Source organism: Humulus lupulus, chromosome 1 (genome assembly GCF_963169125.1).
Source record: "Humulus lupulus chromosome 1, drHumLupu1.1, whole genome shotgun sequence".
Classification (NCBI taxonomy): domain Eukaryota; kingdom Viridiplantae; phylum Streptophyta; class Magnoliopsida; order Rosales; family Cannabaceae; genus Humulus; species Humulus lupulus.
The window spans coordinates 143,205,358-143,227,446 of record NC_084793.1 but is presented as its reverse complement, the minus strand read 5'-3'; the positions used below and the strand labels follow the sequence as shown (position 1 = coordinate 143,227,446).

General features: G+C 37.2%; 1 protein-coding gene across 1 annotated transcript; it reads left to right on the top strand.

The window, feature by feature from the left end:
• Nucleotides 1–17,129: 17,129 nt before the first annotated feature.
• LOC133822984 (uncharacterized) lies at nucleotides 17,130–17,828 on the top strand. Its single transcript, XM_062255502.1, has one exon. It carries the CDS (start codon nucleotides 17,130–17,132, stop codon nucleotides 17,826–17,828), a length of 699 nt encoding a protein of 232 aa, XP_062111486.1.
• The last annotated feature ends 4,261 nt before the right edge of the window (nucleotides 17,829–22,089 follow it).

Here is a 22,089-nt window from a genome sequence, read left to right as displayed (position 1 = left end):
TCTTGAAAAAATGGGGAGCCATAGGAGAAAACTGTCTAAACCTTGGCTCTTTGGCTAGCACAAGCCATGGTTGAACAATTTTTTGTTTTTTTTCATCAAGGCCTATCGAGGCAAGGCAAAATCATAATATATCTAATTCTATCGGGGCCGATCAAGTTCTATCGAGGTTGGTGCTAAAACAACCATAAGTCTTATTCTATCAAGGCCTATCAAAGTAGATGCTAAAATTAGCCATATGTCTATTATCATCAAGGCCTATCGAGGTCTATCAAGGCCTATCGAGGCAGGGGCTAAATCAACCATATGTCTAATATCATCGAGTCCTATCGAGGCAGGTGCTAAATCATGGTTTATGTCTCATTCTGTCGAGGCACCCTAAAACTGAAATATCTAATAGCATTGAGTCCTATCGAGGCCTATTGAGGTCAATCGAGGCACATTCAAAAATAGACCTAACATATACTATCGAGTTTTATCGAGGCCTATCGAGGTGGGTCAAAAATTTTGAAAAAAAAAACCTAGATTTCTCAGTTACCCAACCCCGATCTATCCTATGAACAAAACATCAACAAAAAACCAAACATTGCAGATTGAAAAGAAAACCCTCACCTTCGCGTACTTGGGAGTTGTTTCGCCTACTTCGAAGTTGTTTGTTTGCCTCTGGGTGCTTCCGGTCTGATGTTCAAGTCCTGGTTCTGAAGACCTTCTTCGACAATACTTCTCTTCTCCGATTTCGTTGGGTTGCGATGGATTCAAATGTGGGTTTTGAGAGTTTTTTTGGTTCGAGACCGAGAGTGAGAGGGAATATAGAGAGACCGAGAGAGAAGAGAGAGAGAGAGTCAGAACAAATGGCAGGGGTATTTTGGGTACTAAGGTAAATATTATGACCAAAATGAGACTCATATAAGTGATAGGGTATTTTTTAAATACAATCCCCTTACATGCAGTAAAAGTCAAATTTCCCTTGTTTAATCTCATAAAATCATAACTTTATGATTTTATGTAACTACAATTTATCTCAATAAAAGTCATCTTTTTCCCTTCACTTCAGTTGTGTTATTCTTCCATTGTTTATGAGGTGAAAGCATACTAATTTTGTGAACTTTAGCTATAATCTCAACAATAATAACTCCCTCAACATTCAAATAAGTGGAAATCAAACTCCAAGACTAGGGCTGGTTGAACCCTATAGTGCCCCTCATGGCATTCATGTGTTGAAATTAACTAATCATAAGCTCATTATGTCCTTTCATGAGTTACCAAACCATATAATAGCACATTGATAAATCTATAGCTTAAACCTCAATTACACTTTAACATTTCAGCACACATATATACCAAAGTTCAAAGTATTTCTATGATTTTAGTTTGTATCTCTGACACATAAAAGCATAGCCCCAAGCCTCCAAAAAACAATTCTAAGATAGCCAATAGTTTTCTATAAGTATCCTAAGGTCTTTAGTCAGTTTATACTACTCAAACTATGTAGTAAAAATAAATATTTCCACTTAATATTTATTTTACACTAAACATTCCAAACTCCAATCTCAGCGATCCACTCATACTTCTTTATAATTAAAAATAATATTTTTCATATATTATTTTAAGTTTTTAGAAACTAAAGCACGCATTTAATTTATCTTCACAAAATTAAATAAATAAGTAATTCGGGTTATTACAGGCCAAGCTTCTCATAAATGACCTTAAACACCTCCAAATGCTCCCAATTTTTTTGGCATGCTTAAACCGAAAAGTGTAATTTTTAAATGCTTACAACATAAAGTGAAAGTTCACATCATCATAATGTGAAATTGTTAAATGTTTTGCACCACTTTCTAAAAGTTATGTACTTTTCAGTAGCATTGATAAGTCTTTTGCATGCTTTTGAATGGTTTTGTAACTTTGTTTTTGTTGTGGTGTGATTTATCTCTTTTAATCGACTGTTCCAAGCCCACTTCTACTCACAAACTATTAAGGCCCACGAAATAAGCTTTTATTGAAAAGTTGAAAGTTCTTTCATAAAAAAGTCAAGGGTCTTGAGAAGATGGTAGCTTTGAGCAAGATGTTTAGGATTAGGCTAAAATGGCCCAGAAGAATAAGATTTGCAGTTCTTTTACTTTGTCTAATGCTCATAAGAAATTGGCATTTGCCCAAGAATATGCTAAGAAAGCTCTTAAGGCCAATATGTATTGGAGAAAAGGTTTGAGGATGCTCTATATGAGAAAGAAGAGATCAAGAAATTAAGAGTGAGTCTAAACTACATGAGATTTCTAGATAAAAAGACTTGCTCCTCAAGAATGCTAAAGAAGAAAAAATTAGGCTGAATAATTTAAAGGTGTCAGAAGGTCATAGACTCATAAAGAAAAAGATTGACTACCATGGTAGTAGAGAAAGACCTGATGATTATGTTAGGATAATTTTAGGATAGTTTTAACATTAGATTTAATGTATTATTTTAATGAATTTGATATGTTTTGTTCTATTTTAAGCCAAAGAAGACTATTAAGAAGGGGGATCAAGAATATGGCAAAATTTTCCATCTTTTCTTATCTAATTTATGGTTTTTTTATTATGATTATTTGATATGGCTTTGATTGTTGATATGAAATAATTTATTTTTAGGGTGATGATATAGTCAAACATGTGAATATTTTAAGTTATTTATGATGATTTATATTTTCCTTCTTTATTTTATTGTTTAATTATCTAATTTTGTAACGCCCTAGGTAGCCAATACCGTTACACTGTGTGTTTATAAAGGTGCAAGACTTGCTAATCAAGTCATTTAATTAGAAACGTGTTACTGAAACTATAATTGAACTAGGGTTAAAAGAATTTGATAATAAAAGATGCATTTCATTTAGATAAACACTTTGTACATGGGATCCCAAAAGAAATAGAGTTTGAAAGACAGTTTACAAAAATTCCAGGTTATAAACATGTACTGGCCACTCTACGAGCAAAACAGACATTTAGACTTCTCCCGTCCTGTACCATTCCTCGGCCGTGGCGGCCGATCAGCTGACTATGTACATTCAGCCTCAAAGCTCTCCAACTCAGGACTGGTCCACCTTGCCCTTTCCTTTACCTGCACCACGTAGCACCCGTGAGCCAAGGCCCAGCAAGAAAACTATAATACATAGCATAGGCAGTTTACGAATTATCAATCAGATATACACAAGTCATACATCGCACATAAATAGCGATATCAATCTACAAGCCAACAATCAGTTATTCAAATAACAAACTCATCACACTCAACAATTTAGACAACAATAAATATAACACACCAAAGTCCAGGGTCAACGCCCTTAGGCCGCACCTTCTGCTTATCCCACTGACTCCGGCTCGCTTAGGTTGAGCTTAGTGATTATGTATTTAACCTCAGCTACTAGTGGCCGAGCCGCACCCTGTGCGCAAATATTGATTTCGGCACTCTTAGGCCGTTTATCACATTTCCCCATGGCATAATACCATATTCACATAACCGAGTGCAGTTTCTTACCTTTGATTCCGATAGCTTTGATTAGTGAAATCGACCTTCAAGCATGATCCCGTCCGAGCCCTAGCGTACACCTTGTCACAGCCATAAATTAGAACCATCACTAAACTTCAATTCCATAACCTAACCTCGGGACCAATCCCGAGCCCTCGGGAAGCTCTAATTCCACCAAATGGGGTGGTGGAATCAAACCCCGAGCCCCCGGGTGAAAACCCTAAGAAAACACCCAAAAACCCACTTCTGGAAACAGCGTAGCGCTACAGCGCCACAAAGTGGGCACTACAGCGCTACAACTAGAAGCAAAAAATTCCTAGATCAGCCAAGCCTAGCGTTGTAGTGCCCAAGGGCTAGCGCTATAGCGCTAGTTACAGCACCAAAATACCCTGAGTTTTCTCCTTCGAATTTCCCCGAGCCAAAACCCCCTATAACCCTTCCAAACCTCAACTACACTTCAAAACAAGCATACCAATCACTACATCTCACCCCACATGGCCCAACAACCTCAATTTCAGCCACATGCACCATCAAACAAAGAAAACAAGAATTGAACTCAAAATTCAAGAACACATTAGAAAACCATAAATAACCCAGCAGCTCAGATGATCAAGCTCATAATTTCTTGCCTTTAATGGGGAAATCAACCCTAGGTTATCCTCCAAACCTTTCCAGCTTTTAACTCCTCAGTTCCCGAAGTTTAATTCCCTTAACTTCCATCAAAAACCAAGTTTCGGAAATCAATTCTAACACAGTTCAGAAAACTCACCAAAACCTTGAAACCTTACCTCAATTAAGTGGCTAATCCCTGCTAAATCCTCCAGCTTCACCAAGGTCCCTAGCCCCAAGCTCCAGCCTGAGTTTCCCCTGAGTTACAGCCTCAAAAATCTTCAAGGTGAGGAAGAGAACAATGTATCGATGGGAGAGGGAAAAGAGTGTCTCTATTTTTCTTCCTTTTTCTTTCCTTCTTCTTTTCTTTTCTTTCAGCTTCCACTTGTTTCTGCACTTTCCACTGAGTCATAAAGGCAGGAAAACACCCTTATCACCTCTTAACCAACAAAATGACCACTTTTCCCTCCCATTAAAATCTAACCCTAAAACACTCCAACGGCAATATAGTCATTTGTTCCCAATTCCCGCTAATTCCTTCAGTGTCCATTACCGCTTAAATCCCATCACCTAATTAATCACCAATTATTTCCCTCAATGTCAAATAGTCTCCAATATATTTCCCAAATTCCCATAAATACCCCCAGGCTCCCTCGAGCCGAGTATAAATCCCCACTGCAACTAAAATGCTAAACCACTCATTAGGATCGCCTCAAGTCCCAAGCTGAAAATATATCCACATAATAATGTAGTCTCAACAATTTATCACAAATAATCATGTTTATGCCCTCAACGGGCCAAAATTACGAACATGTCCTTATAATCTAATCAGGGCCTACATGCATACTAAGACACATAATCATGCATCTCATATATCCAAATAATCATATAAGCATGCTTATCACATAATCATGCATTTAACCATTTAAATCATACATAATCTAGTTATGCCCTCCCAGCACACTAATTAAGACCCTTAAGCCTTATTAGTAATTTTAGGTTGTTACAAATTTGTTCTTGTTGTGTGTGAATGATTCGCGATTTATGTGTTTGATTAGATATTAGAAAGTCGGAATTGAATATTCCTCTTGCATTTAATATTTTTGATTAATTTTTTATAGCAATTGATATTTAATGTTGATGTTTCTCATCGAGGTGTCATTTTATGGCATGTTTTATAACAGGATGACATTTCATGGCATGTGTTTATGGTGTGATTAATTTTCTTAATGGGTTTACATTTTATTTTAATATTTCTATTAGAATGTAGCATGTGGTTTCAAAAGTAGAATGGGGTTTGTGGTCAAAGAAATATAGGGTTCTATCACAAAATAAAGTGGCGATGAGTGAAGTAACACATGCTTTTATAAATGAGATAATGTTCTCACATGCTTTTGATGTAGAACTCTCTAACTTTCCCCTCAAAATAGTGGCTATTTTTTCTCATCAATCTTGAACAGCTCGATCACAATCAGCTCTTTTAGCCCACTATCAAATCACAAATGGCTTTTTTGGCTCAATGTTTTGACCGGTTCACATTGATACTCGTTAGAGTTTTCTTTTGCTCGGATACCATGTTAGAATATGGAATATGGTTTAGAAAGTAGAATGGGGTGTATGATAAGAAGCATGGGGTTCCATCTCAAAATTTATTTTACGAGCATGAGTTATGACATGGTATCCGAGCCAAATAAAACTCTAACGAGTATCAAATTAAAACCGGTCCAAACATTGAGCCAAAAGAGTCATTTGTGATTTAGAAAACAATGAGCCAAAAGAGTCACTTGCAATTGAGTCGTTCAAGATTGGTGAGAAAAAATAGCCTACATCAAAAGTGTGTGAGAATATTATACCATTTATAAGAGCACGAGTTAGTTCACTCATCACCAATTAATTTTGAGATTGAACCCCATACTTCTTATCATACACGTCATTCTACTTTTTAAAACTACATTCCACATTCTAATAAATTCTCTTCATAAAATGGTTGACATTTCATAGAAAGTTTTATGACACGATTGACATTTCATATTAATAATTTTCTAGCAGTTGATATTTCATAGCATGTTTTAAGATGTGATTAACATTTTATGACTAGTTTTCTATAGCTATTTATAATCCATCTTAAGATTTCACTAGTGATTAATGATGGTAGAATAATATGCTTCAATGGTGGAAAAAAATAGAAAAGAACATGAGCAAGGGAGTAAGAAAGAAAGAAAACTAAGAGGGTGAGATGCTATATTGTTATTTATGTTATCGTTTCTATATTGCTAAAGGGAAATTTCATGCTTTATGCATGATAATACATACTAATTATAAAATATGACAAAATTACGTGGCATCACAAAAATATGCTTTTTTTAATTTATTTTTTCTACTATAGTGCCCTTCTCTTAACTCTTCCCTCAATCTGAACCTCTCCCTCCCTACCACGACGGCATTACAACCACCACTACCTCACCATGAAGCTCTTTCTCTCACTCAAAAATTGGCTCTCTCTATCCTTTCTATTTCGAATCTCTACCTACGACCATCTCTTTGGATTGAAGCACCATTGAAGCACTCACCCCCATTAACACCACCATTGAAAGACTCGTCGAAATTGTATGTTCTATGTCCAAAATCTAAGGTCTTGTGTAATCTAAACTTGTATATCTCGAAAAAATACCAAAACTAAAAAAAATCACCTGAAACAGACATTTGAGTGAAAAGTTATGCATCTCCAAAATTTTCATCAAATTTCAGCACAAAGCATCGCATTTGCATCACAAATACATTGTTTTCGACCAAAAATCAAGATTTCATGAATGCATCGCATAGGCATCGCCAATGCATCATTTTTTTTTCCAAAAAATCAAGATTTTATTCATCCATCGCATACGCATCGCATGTGCAGCATAAATGCATCGTTTTTGGAGATGCATACACGATGCATTCATGAAATCTTAATTTTTAGAAGAAAAACACTGATGCATTTGTGACGCAAATGCAATGTGTATGTGATACATTCATGAAATCTTAATTTTTGGCAAAAAAATACGATGTGTATGTGATGCATTCATGAAATCTTGATTTTTGGCAAAAACCAATGCATTTGCAATGAAAATCCAATGCATATGTGATGTAAATGTGATGCTCTCTGCTGAAATTTTTTGAAAACTTTGGAGATGCATTTCTTTTCACTCAAATGTCTGTTTCAGGTGATTTTGTTTTAGTTTTGGTACTTTTTTTAGATTTACAAGTTTAGATATCATAAAACCTTAGATTTTGGATATAGAACACACAATTTTGACGAGTCCTTCAATGGTGGTGTTAATGGGGGTGGGTGTTCAATCCAAAAGGATGGTCATAGGTAGAGATCCAAAGGAGAAAGGATAGAGAGAGATGATTTTTGAGTGAGAAAAATAGCTTCAATGGTGAGGTATTGGTGGCGGTGGTGGTGGCGCCATGGTAGAGAGGGAGAGGTTGAGAGAGAGTGGAGAGTTAATGAAAGGGGCACTATAGTAAAAAAAAATTCAAAAAAAGCCTATTTTTGTGATGCCACATAATTTTTTTTATATTTTAGAATTAGTCTATATTATCATGTATAAATCGTGAAATTTTCCTTGCTAAATTGAATGTGAGAGAATGAGTAAAAGAGAGTATAAGGATACTTTTAGAAATGTACTTATGAAATTAAGCAAAAGATTAAATTAATAATCAAAATAATTATTTTAATTAAAAAATATTTCTAATATATTTTCATTTTTTAAATATTTTTTTATTTTAAAATATATTTTAATCATGCTATGAAAAAAAAAATAGAAAAAAACAAACAAACAAACCATAATTGTAATCATGTTTTGAACCTCCAATTTATACTACAACCATTGTTTTTGGATGTCACGTTTTGAGCGCAATCAAACATCATTTATTTTTATTTTGGCTTCTCTATTTTTCAAATTCTATAGTAATTTTAAAATTAAAATATAAAAACTATATGTTATTTGATTTTAAAAATGAAAAAAAATATATTAGAAATCTATTCTCATTAAAATAAAATATAATTTTGTATTAAAGATAAAAATAAAAATTAAATCCTAAAATTTATTTTTGTCTTCTAAAAAACAAATACCAGAAATTTACGGTTAAAATACTTAAACTTTGTGTTTACTTACGGATAAATACCAAAATAAAATTTTGGTATTTAATTGTAAAAAAAAGTAAAAATTTTGGTATTTTATCTGCAAATATTCTTTTATTTATGAGGAAATTACATGTTTTATGGCTTTTTTAATAAGTTTACAAAAATATATGTTGTACCTTAAAAATACAAGCTAAATTGTCTTGCTCGAGGTACAACTATCAAGCAATAGATGAAGATTACAAGACTCTGAAGACATTTCATTAACTCTGTATTAGAAAGCTCAAGATTAAGTCATCGAGTTGGGCTATTATGAGATCCTCCAGATCACCCTAAATGTCTGTGATAGAGATCGAATAACACAACGTCCAGATCGCCCCATCAGTCTTCAAGCATTACTTGGGTTAGATCGCTCTGGCGTATAACCTCCAGTTCAACGAATAACATTCAACTCACGACATAAGGGTGAATCCCCACGGACTTGGAGATTCTTTATACGCAAATAATACTTCTAATCGTTATCTAATAAATGTCTGATATCAAGGGAATTAGCATATTTGAGGAGTTTATGTATTTGGGAAGTTACCAAATATTGTACGATTACCCAAAATGTTTCATCAACCCCCTATAACATAGGGAAGTGACAGTAAAAAAGATTGAATTTCGTATGCAAGAACTGTGCAGAAATTGTTTCCAAGAGTTCATAATCATAATATTATAGACTCGTGGACTAGGTGGATTTTAACCACTGAACCACACAAAATTTCACGTGTTCTTATTCTACTTTTTAAAAAGCCAAATCATCTTTTTCCAAATTTCTTAATCTACTGTTGGAGAAAAGCCACATCAACAATGTGGTTTTTTTTTCTTAAATTTTTTTTTATGGCTTTTCTTAAGAATTTTTAATTTTATAAATTTAATTTCCCATATTTTTGTATAAAAATTGGTTTGTGCCATAGGTTTACTCTTAATTTAGTTAATTTAAATTAGGATATTATTTTAGTCATTTAAGTATTTTTCATTTGATTATTTTTATATTAGTTTCATTATACAATATTGGCTTAGTATTCTAAAAAGGTAACTTAATCTATTTTATTGTTTAATGTTTATTTTTCATAATTTAATGTTACAATTTAAAAATCACAAATATATTTTCATTTGACTATTTTTAGTTTTCATATCTTCAACTTCTCTTCTCTGTGACGTCTTGTTTCTCCTCCCTCTTTCTCAAACATTTTTTGAGAAAGCTTCTTATTCAGTCGTCCCCCCTTCAACTCAAAATATTTTATTATTGTACTTATTTTTTTTACTATACATAAAAAAAATCAAATCAATTTTTTTGTTCTAGCTTTTTTTTTTACATTTATTTTAAAGATCATGCCTTTTTTTTTTTCCTTGTTTGGGTTAACTAACTGATTACAATCATGTTTTCATATATGATTCTTTTTTTCAGATTTAGAAGTTCCCATTAGGGTAACCGGGTACCCATTCACATTTTTAAATTAGATTTTTTTTAAAAAAAAAAATGAATGTTTACATTAGGGTAACTGGTTACCCATTCACGTTTATTATATCTATTTTTTTTTTCAAATTTGGATGTTCCTATCAGGGTTAATAGTTACCCATTCAAGTTTTCATATCTATTTTTTCCCCTAAATTTGAATATTCCCACTAGGGCAACTGGTTACCCATTCACATTTTCATCATATTTTTTTCCTTTAGATTTGAATATTCCCATCAGGGAAACTGGTTAACCATTCATATTTTCATAGCTATTTTTTTCTTTCTTTCTGAATTTGGATGTTCCTATCAGGGTTTACTAGTTACCCATTCATGTTTTCATATCTATTTTTTTTCTAGATTTTGATGTTCCCATTAGGATAACTGGTTATCCATTCACACTTTCATATATATTTTTTTTATCCAGATTCTGATGTTCCACCAGGGTAACTAGTTACCTATTCATGTTTTCATATTTTTACTGTTTTTCTTTATAAGGGTTATGGTAAAGCGAAAAATGTTGAAAAAATTGATTTTAATTTTTTTTACATATAGTGGAATAACTGTAAAAACACAATTACAATAATAAAAGATAATAAATAATGAAATAGTAAAATAATTATGTAATATTAAAATATATGTGTGAAAAAAAAAGAAAGAAAAGATAAAATAAAATGAAAGGAGAAAAGAATAAGTAGAAAAAATGGAAGGAAAAAGAAAGAAAAAAAAGAAAAAAAAAAGGGAAAAAAACAGGGAAAAAAAATTGAAAAAAAAAATACCTTCAAAATGAAAGAAAACATAACTATCATTACAAATGTGGCATAATTATATATTTTTTCAAATTTATGGGAAAGAAAATCCCATAAATATGATCTTCAAAATAAAAAAGTCATAAAAAATGAAAAAAAAAATTAAATGTACATATTTTTTATAAAACAACCTAAAAAAACTATAGAAATGAAAAAAAATCCCTTTATTTACTTAGTTGTATAGGAAAAAAGTGAGGAAGACTTGGGATTGCCATCAAACATGATGAGCCAGAATAGCGCAGCATAAATTACATATTGCATTTTAATTAGAGAAATTTACATTCTTTATTGTTTTTTATAATTTAATTACAAAAATCACTTACAAAAATATCTTGCCACGTCATCAAAAAATAACGAATTCTAAAACTTATATACCTGTATTTGAAGCTTTCCCGAAATCTCGTTTTTCCCGTTTTTCTTGGTTTAAAAAAGTAACATTTTGGTTACTTAAAATGTTTATAAGTTACCAATTAGTTACTTTTTTCATGAAAAAATTTATTTTTATAGCATATTATTTTATTTACATTTTGGTTACCTCCAATACTTATTTTTTTGAAACTTTTTATCTTAAGACACTGATTAGTCATTTTTATAGCATAGTATTTTATATACATTTTGGTTACCTCCAATGTTTATTTTTCAAAACTTTTTTATCTTAAGACACTCATTAGTCATTTTGAAGTTTGTTGACCCTCAAATTGATCAATGACACGAAATCAGATAAACGATAGAAAATGAGATGAAAACAAGAAGAAAAGTCTAATGGAAAGAAAACGACACAAACGATTTATAGTGGTTCGGCCCTAATTGGATGGTAATGACCTACGTCCACTTAGTGTTCGTATTGATATTGAACCCCAGCACTGTGATCAATGAACTAGGGTTCACGAGTTTAACAAGTTTTGGGAAGATTACAACTTCGGTGAATAATCACACTATATTCTTCTCCCTGAGTACAAAGATCAAAGTTCAAAAATCAAAAGTATCTTCCTTAAACCCTTTGATTCTTATTTATAGGCTCAAGAAGGTTACATGGGCTCATGGGCCTTGATTACAATTAAGATGTGCGTATCAAGATAATAAAAGAAAAGACAATTAATGCAAATATTACAAGATTGCGTATCCAAAAGACAGAAAATGAAAGTATGCGTGTAACGACCCAAATTTGCTAATAAGGCTTAGGTCCTTGATTAGCGTGCTTGGAGGGCAATAAGTGATTTATTATTATAATATGTGAATTGTTATGAGTATGTGATTAGAGATGCATGTTTAGGTGAATTAAATATGCATGTGGGCCCCGTTTGGCTATTAGGGGCATGTTTGTTATTTTAGTCCGTTGAGGGCATAAATGTGATAATTGTGAATATTGTGATATATCTGTGCTGCACGATCCGAGACAGTCCTAGGGAGCTGTTTGGTTAGAAAGTCACAATGGGGTCGAATACCCGACTCGGGGCGAGTCGAGAGGTATTTCGGGCATTAGACGTTTTATGGGGTTATAGGGTTATAAAAATAAATATTTGGAGATATATTTGAGGTTAGAATGTTTAGGAGGGAATATTGGGGAAATTTACTATGTTGCCCTCGGGGACTTAACGGGATTTGGGAAATGACTAAATTGCCCTTGGGGTTACTTAAGGGTTAAGGATAGGTTTAAGGGGCAAAAGGGTAATTTGGCTTTGAGGGTGGATGAGCTTGGCTGAGGAGGAGTCATCCACGTTTTCCTCACTTAGGCATATATATGAGTTATCTTTGAAAGCTCTAGAGGAAAAAATGAAGCTAGGAGAAGAAGGGAGAAGGAAGCTGATTTTCTTTGGGATCAAGGGAGAAATTCAAAGCTGGACTTTGGGGGCTAGAAGCTGGAACTTAGAGGAGTAATTCATGGATTTAATCAAGCTCAAAGGTAAGCTTTTAAACTTGATGAACAAGCTGAAATTCTGCTGGTTTGACTGCTAGAACTTAGGCATGCATGGATTGGTTTTGTATGTATGATGGGTGTAAGAATTAGTTTATAAGCGTGTTGGGATGTTTAGGCCATATGGATATGTATTCTAGACTTAATTCTAGGGTTGTTTGAAGTTTGGGGTATGAGAAATGGGATTAAGCTCGGGGAAGAACTTGAAAGAAAGGCTGGTTTTCTGGGTTTGCATGTCAAGCCGTGGCCCTGGGAGGGGCATGCCGCGGCTCGTATGCGCATGAGGCTTGGGGAGGCCTTTGTTCTTGAGGTGTGCCACGACACTTGGCTAAGCATGCTACAACCTGTGTCTCCTTCCAAGGAGGCAATTTTCCTCTGTTTCGAGGCATGCCGCGGCTCTTAAGGGGTTGGGTCGCGGCCTTGGTTCAAGGTGTTGGCTGCTTTGTGGGTTCTTGGCTTGGTAACCTAATTGCTAAGGCTCGGGATGGATTTTATCACCCGGATTGATAGAATTCAAGGTTCCGGGGATTAGAATTGTAACGCAAAGTTATTTATTGGATTAGAACTTGATGGGTGGATGTTGTTGATGTGTTGTGACTAGGTTATCAGCGAGGCTCAGACCAGGGGACTATGCTTGGGACATCGGTGCTTGGAAAGCTCGGGACACAGGTAAGAGAACTGTTTGTACCCGTAGATCTATGTGTTGTGTTGTACTGTGTGTATTGCTTGTGGTTTGCCATGTCATATATGTGAATGTGACTGATCGGCAAGAGCCGGGATTGGCAAAAGCCGGAAGCGGCAAGAGTCGGGAGCGACAGAAGCCGGGAGAGGCAAGAGCCGAGTACGGCAAGGGGCCGGGAGCAGCGTTAGCATGCGGAGTGCGAGTTTCTAGGGTGAGACCCTAAAGGATACCTGGGATATCCTCACAGTGTGGACTGCGGACCCAAGGCTTGGTAAAGCGCTTGGGATGGCATGGCCGCTATGTGTTTAGCTTATTGGCTGCTTCGTTATATGTTGTTGTATTACTGAGTTGCTATGATATTGCACTGCTAAGATGTTGTGCTATTGTGCTTATGTGTTAATATGTTGCTATGATGCTATGATTATGTTCCTATGTATTGTTGTTCTGCTATGATATGATGTTGTTGTGCTACTGTGTCATTTCGTATTCTAATAACAGTTTAAATAAGTATTTGTTTGCTAGGATAAAATATAATATGTTGTGCTTTAAGGTTCTCTTGCTAGGCCTCGGCTCACGGGTGCTCAGTGGTGCAGGTAAGGGCAAGGAAAAGATCAATCAACCATGAGTTAGAGGGCATGGAGCAGTGCGTACATGTTTGGCCTATCTGGCTGCCACGGCTGGGGTATTTTGAGGAACTGGTCATGAACATTGATTTTGTCGCTTAGGCCAACTATAAAGTAACCTTTTGAGTTGTAAATATGTTTTGAAATATTATATATATGGGATCCCAATGTAACCCTTTTCATGATCTAAAAGAACAACCAAATTTTATACCAAAATCTTATTTATGCAAGTTACATTTTAATTAACTACACATTTTAACTTAAAACCTCGATTAGCGAGTGGTTAGCATGTTTCAAACTCACTTAGTAATGACTCTAAGGAAGTAAGGCATTACAATGCGACCAGACTAATCGCACCTAAGCATGAGGCTTGATAAATCAATAACTCTTTGGTCGCTGGTCGAACATGATTCATTCACTTAAAACCACCACGTGCCAGTCACGTGTGAGTCAATCCTGTCACGTCATCAAGAGCCATTTTTTGGGTAAACATTTGCCCCCAAGTTTATTTTACTGTGACCAGCATAAAGTAAACTTAGGCGACCGTCCTTTCGTATGCCCTATCAAATCTGTCAGAGCCGCCCATGCCTTCTAAAAAAAGGCAACCAATCATATCTTTGCGGTTTCCCAAAAGTGGCCAAGCCTTGGAAATTACCCCTTATGATTACCTTGGTAACTGCTCCTCGATCAATATAAATAACCCCTCAGAATCATCTTTCACTTTTTATTTTTCACTTTCTCCTGAAGAACACTGAAGAACAAGGCGCAGAAAACCCAAAAACTCAGACGATCTTGACGATCCACGAAGTTCCTGCCTAGCCACCTGACTTAGCGTCTCAGAGATTTACTCCAATCTTCATTCAAGTAAGTTTCTCGAATTTTTTAGTCGTTGAGATGCCATGCTACATCGATTATATATCTGTTTCAGACCTTGATTTCTTGAATGTTCTTGAATGAAATTGTTTTTGGGATAGAGGGGTACGTAAGTCTGAGCATGATAGGATAAGGAAAAAAAACTATACGGGACTTAGGAATCGGCTTGGGAGTTAGGATTATTAATTTAGGGCGTGAAATCGAAGTAAAAATTTGATTTTTAAGAGTGTAGGAAAAACTGGGTTTTTCTCGCCCCAACTCAGAGTCGAAAAGTTTTTTCAGAAAAAATTTTCACTTCTGCTTTTTAATCAATTTTAGAAACTGCCCGCATAGAACTTAGTGTTTTTGTTAGAATGCTGATGGTCATATAAAAGCTTAGCTTTTATACACGAGCAACGTTATTCCAACTTTTACACTTTCTTGGTCTTTTGGTCGTAGATTCTCATCTCCTCTTCTCTGTTCGCAGATTTTCATGCACGATCCATGGGGAGGTGAGAGGTCGATCGACGACTACTTGCTCGCCCAGTTGCTTGAAGATCAGGATCAGCCGTCGTTGCTTATCCAAGAGATTCCTTTTTCCCATACCCCCTCTAACAGACCTTCAACCATTCCATCAAACATGGGTCGAGTAAAATCCACTGCCCAAAAGAAAAGAAAAAACTCTCCCCTGCCAAACAGCCTACTCCTCAGGCTGAAAATCCCTCGACCAGTCCACATTCTGAAAACATCCCTCAGCCAGGGATCCAAATGAAAGCCCGACCTCGGGACGTCCTTCGACCAGAGGTTGAATGGTACGTGGTACCTCCTAGAAATATTACAGCTAGGATGGTAAGGAATTATCTCAAAAAGTACATACTTTCTGGGATTACCCTAAACAAACCTTCCATTGACTAGCAGGCAAACCTGCCTGGGTGCGCCTACAGTGCCTGGTCGAGATACCACATTGAGGCAGGGGCAACCTTGCCTCTTCATCCATTCTTCTAGGGGGTGGCCAGCTATTTTGAGGTCGCCCCCTTCCAAATCACCCCAAATGGATATAGAGTGCTCTCTGCTCTCTATATCTTGTACAACCACAATAAGTGGCCTGTGCGTACACCGCATGAGATCAATTATTTATTTGATCTCAAGTCTAACCCCAATCACAACAACACGAGGTTCTTCCATTTTTACCACCAGGAATCTACTCGCACCTTCCTGAGTGAGATCACCTACAAGTCTAACATAGGAAAGTACTTCCAGGAGTACTTTTTAACAACAGACTTGGTCGCCAACAATCTGGCCTTCACTCAAGGAGGTAATTTCTTTATTCTCTAGTCGTTTAATTCCCTTTAGCTTTTTCGCACATTCCTTAGAAAATTAGTATTCTTCAGGTCCATGGCAACGACCAGCTCCTACTCCAGAGATGGAGATTTGAGCAGCATCCCTGACCAGCATGACCGACATAGAAAAAAGCGTCAAAGAGCTAGTCACGGAGAATAATCTAAGGCTGGTTGGCCTTTTGGGCCCTCACTAGGATGTGAGGGAGACAACTGCAGAGAAGTTCCCGAGTAGCACCACGACATGTCACAACCTCCAAGGAGGAGCGAAACGGGGGTGACTATTAGGGAACCCTCCAGCACCATGCGAGCAGCTACTGCCCCTGCTCCTTCAAGAAAAGGCAAACATAAGGTTTCTGAATGCCCAGAACCTATTCTTGAATCATCAGATGAGAACGGTACTGATCTTTCGCTCTTAGATAATTTGCCAATTCCCTGACATTTATTTGACGGGGACAGCAACTTTAAATACACTCCTATTTTAAATTCAGACTTCTTCAAGCCAGAGAGTGAGTGTAGCAGTAGTTCAGTAAATAGTGTAGCGACCAGTAATAGTAGCTCGGGTATCTTACTCATAATTTCTTTGAACTTATTTTCTTGATTTAGTAGATACCTCCATTTACATTATCTGACTGTTCGTTTCTATTTTGCAGCCATGCCAACTGAAGATTTGTTCGACTTATACAACGAACCCACACCTGCTGCTCCCTTGAGCAAGAAAAAGGGGAGTAGGGCACATCGAGGCGAAAGCAGTAAGAATCCCCCGACGAAAAAATCTCGGACCGGGGATCCTCCAGTGAAAGTTCCTTCTCAGGAAACCACACCTCCTACAGCCCCCCTCGACCAGACGTCTCCCCCAGCTTCAATCGATCAGACTTTTCCTGCCGACCCGACACCTCCTGCTGCTCCTGTCGACCAAACACCTCCTGATCAAACAGGAGACACCTTGACGAGCAGCGTGCTTAGCTCGGCCAAGGATAGGATGACAAAAATTTTGAGGCATCGATGCAGCCACAAGGCCATGATTGGCACCGACTCCATGGAGATCGACTAGATAATCAACCGTGCGCTAAACAAAATAGTCAGTGTAAGTTTCCATTTCTTGTTGGGGTTCCTTTGTTTATCTTATCATTTTTCACCATCAGTTTAACTTTTCCTCTGATCACAGGGAATGCTAACTATGACTGCTAGCTGGCGTCGCTTGGGAGCCCTAACTGCTCAGTATGAGAAGAAACTTGACAAGCAGCTTAAGGTGTTCGAGGAAAGACACGCTGAGGAGCTCAGGGCGGTTGAGACAAAATATAATGAGCAACTCAAGGCAGCCAAAGGGAAATACTCCGAGCAACTTGAGTCAGTTGAGAATAAAAATGCTATCGTGCTCGAGGAGAAGACCACACTGGTCGAAGAGTTGAAACAACATCAGACAACCTTGGCCAAGGTCATCGAGACGAAAGAGAAGTACAAGGAGTCTTCTAAAATTAACTACCAGGAAGCCTCTAAACTCCAAGATGACCTGGTCATTAGTAGAAAAGAGGCCGTGGGGTTAGAGGAGCGCGTCAAAGAGCTCGAGGAGACCAATGCGAGCAACTTGGAGAGGTATAAGGGTGCCACCTTCAATTGCTTCTATGTGTTCTGGAAGCATAACCGCGAGGCAGACTTCAGCTATCTCTCTGAACGCCTGAGGCAATCTCAAATAGATAGGTGCCTTGCTCGCCTTGAAGAAGAGGAGAGAGCAAAAATGCCAGCCTCCCCTGAAATCTCCTTGGCTACGGGCATTGATGGTATTGAAGAGGAAGTTGAGGCCTTTGTCGACCAGCAAACTCCTCAAAACCCTCCTACTTCATATTTTTTGTTGTTTTTACTTAATTTTAAATTGTAGTTTGAGACACACAAACTAAGGTTTGTGATGTCGAAACAATTTATATTTTTATTGTTGCACGGGCAACTTTCCTTTTAACAGACAATTACATCCGAGCAGTAACTGCTCGCGGTGTAAAGAGTTTTTCTTTTGACATTATAATATTCTTATAATAACATCTATTTGCATGACCAAACTTAGTATAGCACTTTGGTTTGATTTAACAAAATTTAAACAAAGTTTTTAAAAATACTCTAAGTACCGTAGCATGCTTTCACTTATTTTGCTCGTGTGTTTACATACCTGTTGATATGCTTTGCTTACTAGATACCTTATATGCCCCCAAGTGATTGAGGAGCTTTAGGTCCTCAGTCACTTGCCTTGACCAAGACCTGTTCGAACATTTCTGCTCGTAATAGGGATATATAAAAAATAATTATTATAGCAAAACAACACACGTAATGAGCAAATACTTGTAATAAATACAATAGTTGGCAAGATTGACTGGCTGCGCACAATCCCTTTTATTTCTTGTAATAAATGGACAATCGTGTCTGTACGAGTGATCAAAAATATGATCTTACACTTATAAGCGATCAGTCATAAGATTGACTAACCCTTGTTCATAAACTTGTAAAAAGTAAAATCAATACAAGCCAATTCTTTAAGAAGAATTGTTTGTTGGTAGTACTTGCGCAGGTGTTCTCCATATCTCCTCAAGTGTCCCTGTCTGATAAGGAACTCAATCTCGTCTTTCAACTGATTACACTCATTAGTGTCATGACCATTGTCGTTGTGGAAACGACAAAACTTTGTTGTATCTCTCTTGGAGATATCTTTCCTTATTGGCGCTGGTCGCTTGTAAGGGACATTGGTGTTGGTCACCTGGTAAACCTCTGCTCTGCTCTCGACAAGGGCCGTGTAGTTGGTGAACCTTGGCTTGTATCTGTTTCTTTTAGGGCGCTTATTTTCAGATGTTTATGGTTCAGCGTTTGCCCTTTTTCCACCGTTTTTACCGTTCCTATTGCCTTTGTCGTTGCCATTGGGTTTATCTGACCCATTGGTGGCTTTAGCAGGATCTTCTTTTGGTCCCTTGTCTTTCACAGGCGATTTCCCCTCGTTGGCAATCGCATCTTCGAGCTTAATGTATCGATCTACTCGATCAAGAAACTCCTGGGTACTCTTCACCCCGTTCTTTCTTAAGTTGTTCCAGAGGGGAGAATGGCGCCTTACTCCAGCAGTAAGGGCCATCATTTTCCCTTCATCGCCCACTATTTTAGCCCCTGGTGCTGCTTGCATAAAACTCTGGAGGTACTCCTTTAGGGATTCTCCTTCCTTTTGGCGTATCTCGACCAACTAGTTGGCTTTAGTTGGGTGTACACGACCAGCGTAGAATTGCCCATAGAATTCCCTCACGAACATTTCCCATGATACTATGCTAGCAGGAGGGAATTTAAAAAACCACTCCTGGGCGGTATCAGACAGGGTGGCTGGAAAGATCCTGCAACGGGCATCATCCGACACCTTCTGGATGTCCATCTGTATATCAAACTTGTTCAAGTGAGATACTAGTCCCCGTACCCATCGAAGTTTGGCAATACTGGCATCTTGAATTTGCTGGGGGTTTCCCGCCACGGCTATTCTTTGTATGAATGGAGTGCATTTTCTCCGATCATACTCGATGTGGGATATCCGGCTCCTTACCAACTGTTGGACAGCCTGGTTTAATGCATCGATCTGGGTCTGTACGACGTCTAGGATCGTTGGGGCGACTGGTGCTGGAGGGGAGTACTCATCGTGCCTTTCGCGTCTGTCGTTGAGCACGTCCCTTAAGTCATCATCTCTGCGCCTTTGCTCGTTGGCGCCCAACCGATCAAAGACATTAGGTTGCCCCCCAGCGTTCTGGCTCGCAGGCCTATTTTCTCTTGGTGGGGGGTTCCTTTCTCCACCTCTTTCTTCTCGTCCCCGACCAGCATTCCTTCTACCGAAGTCAGCTTCATTATAGTCATGCTCGTCCCTGAACTGTGACCAACTATGGTGAGACCGGCTGGTCGTGCTGTTCCCCCTTCTACCTGGCACCTCCCGAGTGTTAGGGGGAGGCCTGCATTGGTCGGTAGGTCCCCGGGCATTATCATGCCGTGGGGGTCCCCTGAACGCAGAGCCTGACTCGGTGGATTTTGCTCATCAGCCATTAGGCGTCTAGGGCTTCGGGGAGGCTGCCCGACCCTATTCTGCTTTTGACGCTGGGGATTATACCAACCAGCGCGAGAAGGTGGCTGTTGCTCAGGATCCTGAATTGGGATATCCATTTGAGCAACAGGTGATTGCTCTGGCCTTTGAGGGCTCGCTGGCTGAAGCGGAGGACTTGGGTTTGGGGCCCATTGTGGTGGTGCGCTTGGTGGTTGATCTGTTTGAGAAGCTGGTGCAGCTTGCCCCCGAGCCAACTGAATGTGTGCTTCTAGGGCGGCAGTGGCATCTCTCTGCTGGCGGTCCATGTCTGCCTGCCGCTCATTCAGTTCTTGGCGTTGACGTTGGATTTCCCTCTGTTGCAACGCCAACGTCTTAGCCGCATTCTGTTGATTGGCCTTCAGATTGGCCAACTCCTCTTGCAACACACTCAGTGTTGTCCTCAGGGTTTCAGAATTCATTTCCTCCTCCTCAAAATCCAACTTTGGTTCATCTTCGGCCACATTTGGTGGAGGAGACTGGGTGGATGCAGCGCCAGAAGTCTGTCCCGTCTTCTTGGATGTCTTCGACATTTGATCTTCTTGAAGTCTAGAATTATACTCTCAATGAAAGCACCAAAATGTTGACCCTCAAATTGATCAACAACACATAGTCAAATAAACGATAGAAAATGAGATGAAAACAAGAAGAAAAGTCCAATGGAAAGCAAACAACACAAACGATTTATAATGGTTCGACCCCAATTGGATGGTAATGACCTACGTCTACTTATTGTTCTTATTGATATTGAATCCCAACACTATGATCAATGAACTAGGGTTTACGAGTTTCACAAGCCTTGGGAAAATTACAACTTCAACAAATAATCACACTACATTCTTCTCTCCGAGTATAAAGATCAAAGTTCCAAAATCAAAAGTCCCTTCCTTGAGCCCTATGATTCTTATTTATAGGCTCAAGAAGGTTACATGGGCTCATGGACCTTCATTACAATTAAGATTTGCGTATCAAGGTAATAAAGGAAAATACAATTAATGCAGATATTACAAGATTGCGTATCCAAAAGAAAGCAAATGAAAGTATGCGACCAGACTAATCGCACCTAAGCATGAGGCTTGATAAATCAATAACTCTTTGGTCGCTGGTCGAACATGATTCATTCACTTGAAGCCGCCACGTGTAAGTCAATCTTGCCACGTCATCAGGAGCCGTTTTTTGGGTAAACAAAGTTATATTATGGTGTCTTATTACTTAAGATACTTTTACATTGCTGATTAGTCATTTTTCAGAAACTAATGAGTTACAATAAACTATAACAAATTACTATATAGCTTACTATGAAACGTTACTTTTAGTAAACTATATAGTAATTTTTTTTATATTCTATTTAAAAGTTACCAAACAATATCCTAAAGATTCAATTTTAAAAAAGTTACTTGAAATATTTTTAAATAAATTTAAGTTGTTTAGAATATTATATAATATCTTTTAAATGTAAAATAAGAATACAAATTTTAGTATATTAAATTTTGATCAAGCTTAAAACTTAGTTACTTTTTGGTCAACACAATATAAAAAATAAACTAAAATGTTGCTTTTTGTTTTGGTCATTTTCTCCGCGCGACAAGCAAAAAATATATGCTTCTCACATATCTAAATGATCACCTTGAAGAGTCGCGATAGTACCACTTTGAGCTCAACCGACTAGTAGTGTGGCTGAAAATAATTTTTGAAGTTAAAAATAAGAGAGAATGTAAGAAATTAAAGAGAGAGAGAGAGAGGGAGAGGGGACCCCGTACCATGAAAAAAAAAAAAAAAAAGTGGTATAAAAAATGGTGAAAAAAGCAACTAATTGGTAACTTATTAATATTTTAAGTAACCAAAATATTACTTTTTTAAATCAAGAAAAACAGGAAAATTGAGATTTTGGGAAAGTTTCAAATTCAGGTATATTAATTTTAAAATTCAGTATTTTTTGATGGGGTGACAAGATATTTTTGTAAATAAAATTTTGCAGGTAATTTTTATAATTATTTTATATTGTATATGTATATAATTATAAAGATACATTTTTAATTAAAGGAGGGGCCATATA